Source organism: Sander vitreus, chromosome 16 (assembly GCF_031162955.1).
Source record: "Sander vitreus isolate 19-12246 chromosome 16, sanVit1, whole genome shotgun sequence".
Lineage (NCBI taxonomy): Eukaryota > Metazoa > Chordata > Actinopteri > Perciformes > Percidae > Sander > Sander vitreus.
Window position 1 is genome coordinate 741,672 of NC_135870.1, and position 10,695 is coordinate 752,366.

Genomic DNA, 10,695 nt, shown 5'->3' on the forward strand with positions numbered 1-10,695 from the left:
ATGAATATAAAGTCCAACTCCAGGACCAGACTACATGAATATAAAGTCCAATTACAAGACCAGACTACATGAATATAAAGTCCAACTACAGGACCAGACTCTACATGAATATAAAGTCCAACTACAGGACCAGACTCTACATGAATATAAAGTCCAACTCCAGGACCAGACTCTACATAAATATAAAGTCCAACTACAGGACCAGACTACATGAATATAAAGTCCAACTACAGGACCAGACTACATGAATATAAAGTCCAAATACAGGACCAGACTACATGAATATAAAGTCCAACTACAGGACCAGACTCTACATGAATATAAAGTCCAACTCCAGGACCAGACTCTACATGTATATAAAGTCCAACTACAGGACCAGACTCTACATGAATATAAAGTCCAACTCCAGGACCAGACTACATGAATATAAAGTCCAACTCCAGGACCAGACTACATGAATATAAAGTCCAACTACAGGACCAGACTACATGAATATAAAGTCCAACTACAGGACCAGACTCTACATGAATATAAAGTCCAACTCCAGGACCAGACTCTACATGAATACAAAGTCCAACCACAGGACCAGACTCTACATGAATTTAAAGTCCAACTCCAGGACCAGACTCTACATGTATATAAAGTCCAACTACAGGACCAGACTCTACATGAATATAAAGTCTAACTACAGGACCAGACTACATGAATATAAAGTCCAACTCCAGGACCAGACTCTACATGAATATAAAGTCCAACTACAGGACCAGACTCTACATGAATATAAAGTCCAACTCCAGGACCAGACTCTACATGAATATAAAGTCCAACTACAGGACCAGACTACATGAATATAAAGTCCAACTCCAGGACCAGACTCTACGTGAATATAAAGTCCAACTACAGGACCAGACTCTACATGAATTTAAAGTCCAACTCCAGGACCAGACTACATGAATATAAAGTCCAACTACAGGACCAGACTACATGTATATAAAGTCCAACTACAGGACCAGACTACATGAATATAAAGTCCAACTACAGGACCAGACTCTACATGAATATAAAGTCCAACTCCAGGACCAGACTCTACATGAATCTATTAACTGTAGTTGAACTTCTTTAGCATGTTTTGTCTTTAAGCTTTTTTAGTATTATTTATTTATTATCTTTTCTAGCTTCTCGAACCTTTGTAGACACAGATATGGGAACAGTTTCTTGAGGGAGGACCCCTAAACAACAGTTTATCCACCATTGTGGTGTAGCACAATATTGGAAAAACTGACATTTTTTTTCCTGCGATATATATTGCAATATGAAAAAAAGACAATTTCTTATAAGATGACATAAGTAAGTAACACTTTATCTATTCTTATAGCACTTTTTCAAAACATGCAGTTACAAATTGCTTCACACATACAAATGCACAATATATATAAACAAATAAATAAAAAGAAACATGAGTTACAAAATACAAATTCAATTTAGTTTTTGCATTGTGTAAAGTACCAAGCTGTGGCCAAATTCTGACATTAATGAAAATATTAAGACCCAAGGCAGTTGTATCTTTTAACAGTATAAGGCATCAATAGAAGTATGTTAACTGGATTGTACTATTAAATATTTTTTGTTATAACGATATGGAGGATATTAGTAGTACTTGTACCAATGCTTTATCAGGTTGTTCAGAAGGACCAAGCTGAAACAGTGTGAGAGGTGTGCATTGGCAGTGTCATAAGGGAGTAGGATGAGGATCCTTTCCAGCCACCACAGGACGTCGGGATTGTATTTGAAGGTGGGGAAGTCCTTAACGAGCTGCCATCAGTTACACATGTATGTGTTATGTTGTTTGGTCTCATCTTTGCGCTAAACTTGAGCTGTCCAAGAGGGCCCCAATATACTTTTGATGTGCTGCAGAAACTATTCATGGAGATAGAACTGAACAAAATGACACAGAGTGGGCAGTATGAGTGTCAAGCTCTTAATATTGGACTAATCAAAGAAACATTTGGATACAGCATGTTTTTGCCTGTGTTATAGCTTCTATTCAAATTCCTTACAGGATAATACAAGGGATCATTGTCAAATGTACAGTAAATAAGATACAAACAGTGAGAGCAAAAGTAGACAGTAAAGTAAACAATTACAAATCTCAAGTCAAGTTCATAAAGTAACTTTCTTTGCATTCATTTGATTCCCAGTTAAGATCCACTGGTAAGAACGGCTTTCATTGTTGATATGGACTTAAAAACTGTTCTGAAATGATAAATAATAGAATTGTATTTGTGTGATAAAACATGCAATTAATCACGATTATTCAATAATTCATTAAAAAAATGAATCGTTTAACAGCCCTAGTATATTTATATTTTGTTGACATCTTTTAAAAGGCCCAGATATTAACTTCTTGGTTTATATTGTTTAGCATTTTTTAAGGTTAATAAAAACTTTTTCAATGAAAACTCCTGTTCTCCTCATTGCTTTGTCCCTGACATAAAGATATAAATATAACTATATATATTAAACAACAACAACAATGGACTTTGTTAAGAGTAAGACAATAGTGCCGAGTGCAAAGGCTGCTGGGATAAATATGGGATGATTAATGTAAGCGGTTTCTTTATGAGGTAGATGATATGACAGTTTATTAACAGCGTGTTTGACTTATGGACTAAGTCTATAAAATAAAACGGTATAACAAAGATAAACTGTCATTTCTTGAAGAAAGTTGAGCAGAAAGTTCAACAGACTCAAACAGCTGCTGATGATCAGTGAACACACTGAGAAAACTCATTCAAGCAGACATTTTATTAATATTTGACAGAATATGTTCAATCACTCAAAATAACATACAAACTAATCATGACTAAACATCTGAAAAGGACGGGTAGGGAGTAGTATTAAACACACATCTTATCTTTTAACCCTAAGTGGTTTTACCTTGCATGTTGAAAAAGACACCAGAAAGGTCTGACCAAGCATCGGCATGTTGACGAGTTGAGAGTGAGAATGTGGTGATTAAACATGAAACTACAAGAACAAACAGTCATCACAGAGGGAGCTGTTTCCATGCAACAATTACACTTTTGACAATTAAAGTGCCCATATTCTGCTCCTTTTCAGGTTCATAATTGTATTTAGAGGTTGTACCAGAACAGGTTTAAATGGTTTAATTTTCAAAAAACTCCATATTTTTGTTGTACTGCACATTGCTGCAGCTCCTCTTTTCACCCTGTGTGTTGAGCTCTCTGTTTCAGCTACAGAGTGAGACCTCTCACTTCTGTTCCATCTTTGTTGGGATAGTAGTGTTTGTTGGGAGTCGCACATGCGCAGGTAAGGACTACTAGCTAGAAGCTAGCGCTGCTAGTGGTTAGCAGTTAGCCACCTTGTTCTCAATGACAGACCACTGCTACAACACACACTAGTTCACCCTAATCTCCAGAAGAACTACTTCCATGTCCCTGTTCTGCAGGTATTCCACACAAAGGTGGAAGTGCGCCCTCGTTTAGAAGAAGTCTCCCAGCTAATCCTGCCTTGTACTACTGAAGTTGGAGAAACAGCTAGCTGATGTGGTATTAGCTAAAGTGGTTAGCACACACCAAATGTTTCGGCCGATGACGTAGAAAGCCGTGCAGATGTTGACCAGCTGACCCAGAGACTGAAGACAGGACACATTCAGAAACCGTATCTCACTCAGAACAGCATGGATGGTTTTTTTTTCCAAGTTTGTGTGTGGAAGCACCAGAGACACAAAATAACTCACCAAATCACAGAAAAAGTGATTTTTTCATAATATGGGCACTTTAAAAGGTGATTACATTTAACAGAATTATAATAAAACATATTTGATCATCAGTGTAGACCGTGTTTTCTACACAGCTGTCTGCTCTCAGTGATTCTAGTTCATCTAGTTCTTTTCCTCTTTGCGTTACAAGCTCCTGGTTCCTTCATTGTCATCAGCTCGACTTCTCATCTCTTCCAGTTTCCTCTTCTTTGCTGTGTCCTTCATCCTCTCAATCAGGAAGTCCAAGTGGTCACGAGTGGACACTGCATCAACCTTCAGGGCAATCTGCTCCAGTCTGACAACATGCTGAAAGGACTCCTCCAACAGCTGATCTTTTTCTTTCTGAAGAATTTCTATTTCCTTCTCAAGAGTTTCCAAAAGGCTTTTTGCCTGATCCAAGCCTGCCCGACCCTTTTCATACTTCTCTTTCAAAGCTTCTATGGTCACATTGCTTGTGATTACCTCCTCCACATACCTCCAGGTCTCTTTCATATGACATGAATAATGACACCCACAGGACTTGCATGTGTCATTGAAGTCTATCATCTCACAGAGTATTACGTGACGGACCAATTCGCACGGATAGTGACAGTTCTCTTCACACTTTGTACAGCAGAGAGCTCCATTTTTATTTAACCACAACGCCCACCACTTCTTTCCTCCCTTTATGTCTTTTTTAACTTTGCGGATGCTCTTATGTTCTATTGTGTGCTCCTTATTATCCTTTATGTCTTGTTCATGTTTCTTCAGGAGTGCCTGATTCTCCTTTTCAATTCTCTGTTTCAGTTCTATAGACCTAATTCTGTTTTGCAGGTTTTGGATGCAGATTGTCAGTTGGTTTCGCTCGTTCAGTACGTCCACGGTTTTCTGCATCTTTTGAGGTGCAGTTTGTGCAAGGAAGTTTGTGAACTGACTCGTTCCTTCTGTTGTTGTTTCATGTGCAAATTTAAGAGCTCTTATGTTCTCTGTCCTGTCGTCATCCTGGCAGTTATTAAACAGGAAGTGAGCAGGCTGATTCTTCTCATTTCTGGCACATTTAATCTTCGCAGCCTCAAGAGCTTGTAGAGCATTTTGTGGAGTCACACCATTTGAGTGTGTGATGAGAGCGACAATGTTCTTCTCTATGTCTTTTTCCAAACGGATACACCACTGAATCAAAGATGTACCTCAGTCGGTCAGTCAGTCGATTGTCACTCGCTTTCATCACCAGACCCACTGCATTAATCTCATGAACTCCATCCTCTGACTGGAACAAGTCTAATAATCTTTTACTGACGATGGCATCATGTTCGATCCCTCTGGTGTCTCCGTATCCAGGAGTATCGATGATGGTCAGAGAGTAGGGCAGAGTTTTACCTTCAAAACCAAAGATCTGGTACACGATCACATCTGATGTCTGACTTTCTGATTGACTTCTCTTCTCCTCCTCTACGATCTGAAACCAGACATCATCCTCCCACTCCACTCCCATGGCGTAGTTGACCAGAGCGTTGATCAGAGTAGATTTTCCTGTTCCTGTTTCACCAACAAGTAAGATGGTTTTGTTTTTCTTGTTTGGATTTTTTTCACCAAGAGTCATTCTTGTCAGAGTTCCAATGTTCTCTTTCCTTGGTATCAGCCGGTACAGAGCAGGAGATCCTGAATGGATCTGAACTTTGTAGGGGATGTGGTCATATTTGGATGAGGTGCTGGTATTCCTGTAGAAAAGTAAAGACAGACAACATCACTCTACTGACCAAGGTCTTTTAATAAGGATGAGTCCACTTCATAAAAAGCGCTCTCTTCTAATGCAACTGTGTTAATCAAACGAACATAACTCAGATATACAGACCTGAAAACACACAGCATCTGTCATTTATATCACCCAAAGAAAACTGGTAACACTTTTATTCCATCAACTTACTGAGCTTTGTCCACCGGAGGGCTCTGAAGCAGGGTGGTAGGTTTAATTAAACAGCAGAAGGGGGGGGTTCCTCACTGCATTTAAAACCAGAGCTGTTGTCTAATCTGTTCAGTGAAGTAACTTTTGGTGATTAAACATGAAACTACAAGAACAAACAGTCATCACAGAGGGAGCTGTTTCCATGCAACAATTACACTTTTGACAATTAAAGTGCCCATATTCTGCTCCTTTTCAGGTTCATAACTGTATTTAGAGGTTGTACCAGAACAGGTTTAAATGGTTTAATTTTCAGAAAACACCATATTTTTGTTGTACTGCACATTGCTGCAGCTCCTCTTTTCACCCTGTGTGTTGAGCTCTCTGTTTCAGCTACAGAGTGAGACCTCTCACTTCTGTTCCATCTTTGTTGGGATAGTAGTGTTTGTTGGGAGTCGCACATGCGCAGGTAAGGACTACTAGCTAGAAGCTAGCGCTGCTAGTGGTTAGCAGTTAGCCACCTTGTTCTCAATGACAGACCACTGCTACAACACACACTAGTTCACCCTAATCTCCAGAAGAACTACTTCCATGTCCCTGTTCTGCAGGTATTCCACACAAAGGTGGAAGTGTTCCCTCGTTTAGAAGAAGTCTCCCAGCTAATCCTGCCTTGTACTACTGAAGTTGGAGAAACAGCTAGCTGATGTGGTATTAGCTAAAGTGGTTAGCACACACCAAATGTTTCGGCCGATGACGTAGAAAGCCGTGCAGATGTTGACCAGCTGACCCAGAGACTGAAGACAGGACACATTCAGAAACCGTATCTCACTCACAACAGCATGGATGGTTTTTTTCCAAGTTTGTGTGTGGAAGCACCAGAGACACAAAATAACTCACCAAATCACAGAAAAAGTGATTTTTTCATAATATGGGCACTTTAAAAGGTGATTACATTTAACAGAATTATAATAAAACATATTTGATCATCAGTGTAGACCGTGTTTTCTACACAGCTGTCTGCTCTCAGTGATTCTAGTTCATCTAGTTCTTTTCCTCTTTGCGTTACCAGCTCCTGTGGTTCCTTCATTGTCATCAGCTCGACTTCTCATCTCTTCCAGTTTCCTCTTCTTTGCTGTGTCCTTCATCCTCTCAATCAGGAAGTCCAAGTGGTCACGAGTGGACACTGCATCAACCTTCAGGGCAATCTGCTCCAGTCTGACAACATGCTGAAAGGACTCCTCCAACAGCTGATCTTTTTCTTTCTGAAGAATTTCTATTTCCTTCTCAAGAGTTTCCAAAAGGCTTTTTGCCTGATCCAAGCCTGCCCGACCCTTTTCATACTTCTCTTTCAAAGCTTCTATGGTCACATTGCTTGTGATTACCTCCTCCACATACCTCCAGGTCTCTTTCATATGACATGAATAATGACATCCACAGGACTTGCATGTGTCATTGAAGTCTATCATCTCACAGAGTATTACGTGACGGACCAATTCGCACGGATAGTGACAGTTCTCTTCACACTTTGTACAGCAGAGAGCTCCATTTTTATTTAAGCACAACGCCCACCACTTCTTTCCTCCCTTTATGTCTTTTTTAACTTTGCGGATGCTCTTATGTTCTATTGTGTACTCCTTATTATCCTTTATGTCTTGTTCATGTTTCTTCAGGAGTGCCTGATTCTCCTTTTCAATTCTCTGTTTCAGTTCTATAGACCTAATTCTGTTTTGCAGGTTTTGGATGCAGATTGTCAGTTGGTTTCGCTCGTTCAGTACGTCCACGGTTTTCTGCATCTTTTGAGGTGCAGTTTGTGCAAGGAAGTTTGTGAACTGACTCGTTCCTTCTGTTGTTGTTTCATGTGCAAATTTAAGAGCTCTTATGTTCTCTGTCCTGTCGTCATCCTGGCAGTTATTAAACAGGAAGTGAGCAGGCTGATTCTTCTCATTTCTGGCACATTTAATCTTCGCAGCCTCAAGAGCTTGTAGAGCATTTTGTGGAGTCACACCATTTGAGTGTGTGATGAGAGCGACAATGTTCTTCTCTATGTCTTTTCCAAACGGATACACCACTGAATCAAAGATGTACCTCAGTCGGTCACTCAGTCGATTCTCACTCGCTTTCATCACCAGACCCACTGCATTAATCTCATGAACTCCATCCTCTGACTGGAACAAGTCTAATAATCTTTTACTGACGATGGCATCATGTTCGATCCCTCTGGTGTCTCCGTATCCAGGAGTATCGATGATGGTCAGAGAGTAGGGCAGAGTTTTACCTTCAAAACCAAAGATCTGGTACACGATCACATCTGATGTCTGACTTTCTGATTGACTTCTCTTCTCCTCCTCTACGATCTGAAACCAGACATCATCCTCCCACTCCACTCCCATGGCGTAGTTGACCAGAGCGTTGATCAGAGTAGATTTTCCTGTTCCTGTTTCACCAACAAGTAAGATGGTTTTGTTTTTCTTGTTTGGATCTTTTTCACCAAGAGTCATTCTTGTCAGAGTACCAATGTTCTCTTTCCTTGGTATCAGCCGGTACAGAGCAGGAGATCCTGATTGGATCTTAACTTTGCAGGTGATGTGGTCATATTTGGATGAGGTGCTGGTATTCCTGTAGAAAAGTAAAGACAAACAACATCACTCTACTGACCAAGGTCTTTTAATAAGGATGAGTCCACTTCATAAAAAGCGCTCTCTTCTAATGCAACTGTGTTAATCAAACGAACATAACTCAGATATACAGACCTGAAAACACACAGCATCTGTCATTTATATCACCCAAAGAAAACTGGTAACACTTTTATTCCATCAACTTACTGAGCTTTGTCCACCGGAGGGCTCTGAAGCAGGGTGGTAGGTTTAGATGGAGACACGCCTGTGTTCAAAGAACTCGCATTAATTTAAAAAACAGTGCCATATACTTTATATGCCCTCGAAAAGGCAAATCGTTGTCATGGTTTTCATTTTCTTTGGTGAAGTAGACAGTAAAGTAACATAGAAACTCCATAATGATAAGTGGCTCTTTAAGTAGAAAAAGATCTCAGACTAGGAGGCAGTTCACTGAGGAGTGATGGTTAAAGTCTGTGATTAGGGAAACATGGTTGTAGTATGCAGCGTCCTGATTGGTGGAAAATGCTTGCAGAAAGAAATGGCTGCTGTCAGGTAATGGTGAATGATGAATGGACTGATAAGCAGGCTACACATTCCTCATGTATGCCCCATTTACAATGAAACGATGCTGTTGCAAAATAATACAACCAGCATCATCATCAACAATGAAGAATGCGAACATAACGATCGCGTCATTCACGTGCATATTAAGTAGCCACATGCATCTGTTGTGGTCTAATAATACATCCATAGGTTTACTGCTCCAGCGGAGAGGATGGCTCGTTCAGCTAGCAGTTACATTTATAAGAATTTGTCCAAATTTCAAGATTCCCGGCAAACTCAGATAAACAGTTAGACTACAAACAGACAGCTTTTGTTTTAGCTTGTTTGTAAAAGTTCTCTATTTGCAGAGTAGAGCTGTGTTGGCGTAAACAGCGCGGTGGACAAGAGTGGACTGAGCAGACAGATCAGATTGAAATATGCTTTCTACATGTTTATGCCGGTCTATACAGGTGAGTGCATTGATAAGTGTTGACTTTTTACTCATGAAGGTTTGATTGTAGCCTACTTACAGTAACGAGACTAACGTGAGTTGATCTGCCCCAGCGGCCGTTGAATCCAGTACCCTGCCCACCATGTATGTACCCATGTATGTTAATGTTGTCCAATGTCAAGTCTCTATTTGATCATATAACTAGACGATATACAGTAGCTAGTTTAGCGCCTGTCATAATATCATAACTACCTTACGCCACTGATCAGAGAGTCGTCCTCTAAAGCTGAGGTTTCATTCTAGTCAGAATTGTCCCCATCTGTTTTTTCAAACAAAGAAACTATTTACCAGGTAGCTGTTCCTGTTGCTGGGAAATGTTTGTATTTCAAGTCTACATTAAACAGTCAACAATACAAACATGTTTGATATAAACTATATGTATATATACATACTTATATGCCACATGGGTGGCAGTGAAGGTCAGGGGCCTCGACGGACCAGACCCGGGCAGCAGAGGCTGGCTCTGGGGACGTGGAATGTCACCTCTCTGTGGGGGAAGGAGCCGGAACTTGTGCGGGAGGTGGAGCGCTACCGGTTAGATCTGGTGGGGCTTACCTCTACGCACAGTCTTGGTTCTGGAACCATACTCCTGGATAGGGGTTGGACTCTTTTCTTCTCCGGAGTTGCCCAGGGTGTGAGGCGCCGGGCGGGTGTGGGGATACTCACAAGCCCCCGGCTGAGCGCCGCTACGTTGGAGTTTAACCCGGTGGACGAGAGGGTCGCCTCCCTACGCTTGTGGGTTGTGGGGGGGAAAACTCTGACTGTTGTTTGTGCATATGCACCAAACAAGAGTTCAGAGTATTCGGCCTTCTTGGAGACCTTGAGTGGAGTCCTGCATGGGGGCTCCAGTTGGGGACTCCATAGTTCTGCTGGGGGGACTTCAACGCGCACGTGGGTAATGATGGAGACACATGGAGAGCGTGATTGGGAGGAACGGCCTCCCTGATCTAAACCAGAGTGGTTGTTTGTTGTTGGACTTCTGTGCTAGTCATGGATTGTCTATAACGAACACCATGTTCGAACATAGGGATGCTCATAAGTGTACTTGGTACCAGAGCACCCTAGGCCAAAGGTCAATGATCGATTTTATAATCGTTTCATCTGATCTGAGGCCATATGTTTTGGACACTCGGGTGAAGAGAGGGGCGGAGCTGTCAACCGATCACCATCTGGTGGTGAGTTGGGTCAGGGGGTGGGGGAAGACTCTGGACAGACCTGGTAAGCCCAAACGGGTAGTGCGGGTAAATTGGGAACGTCTGGAGGAGGCCCCTGTCCGACAGACTTTCAACTCACACCTCCGGCGGAGCTTTTCGTGCATCCCTGTGGAGGCTGGGGGCATTGAACCCGAGTGGACAATGTTCAAAGT

The 10,695-nt window shown here is 41.4% G+C and overlaps 1 protein-coding gene and 1 pseudogene across 1 annotated transcript; both read right to left on the reverse strand.

The window, feature by feature from the left end:
* Positions 1-2,842: 2,842 nt before the first annotated feature.
* Positions 2,843-5,468, reverse strand: LOC144531821 (uncharacterized; annotated as a pseudogene).
* A 297-nt stretch (positions 5,469-5,765) lies between these two features.
* On the reverse strand, positions 5,766-9,749 carry LOC144531785 (uncharacterized). The gene is made up of 3 exons (XM_078272084.1): positions 9,722-9,749; positions 8,483-8,540; positions 5,766-8,276 (listed from the first exon to the last, which is right to left on the reverse strand). The coding sequence occupies exons 1-3, from the start codon at positions 9,732-9,734 to the stop codon at positions 6,698-6,700; spliced, it is 1,650 nt and encodes a 549-aa protein (XP_078128210.1). The 5' UTR covers positions 9,735-9,749; the 3' UTR covers positions 5,766-6,697.
* Positions 9,750-10,695: the final 946 nt, after the last annotated feature.

What these genes read in the sequence shown, in the direction of transcription:
- LOC144531785 (XM_078272084.1), bottom strand. An exon ending in CCTCCGGTGGACAAAGCTCA is followed by an intron (nt 8,277 to 8,482) that starts GTAAGTTGATGG and finishes ACTTTTCTACAG; the next exon opens with GAATACCAGCACCTCATCCA.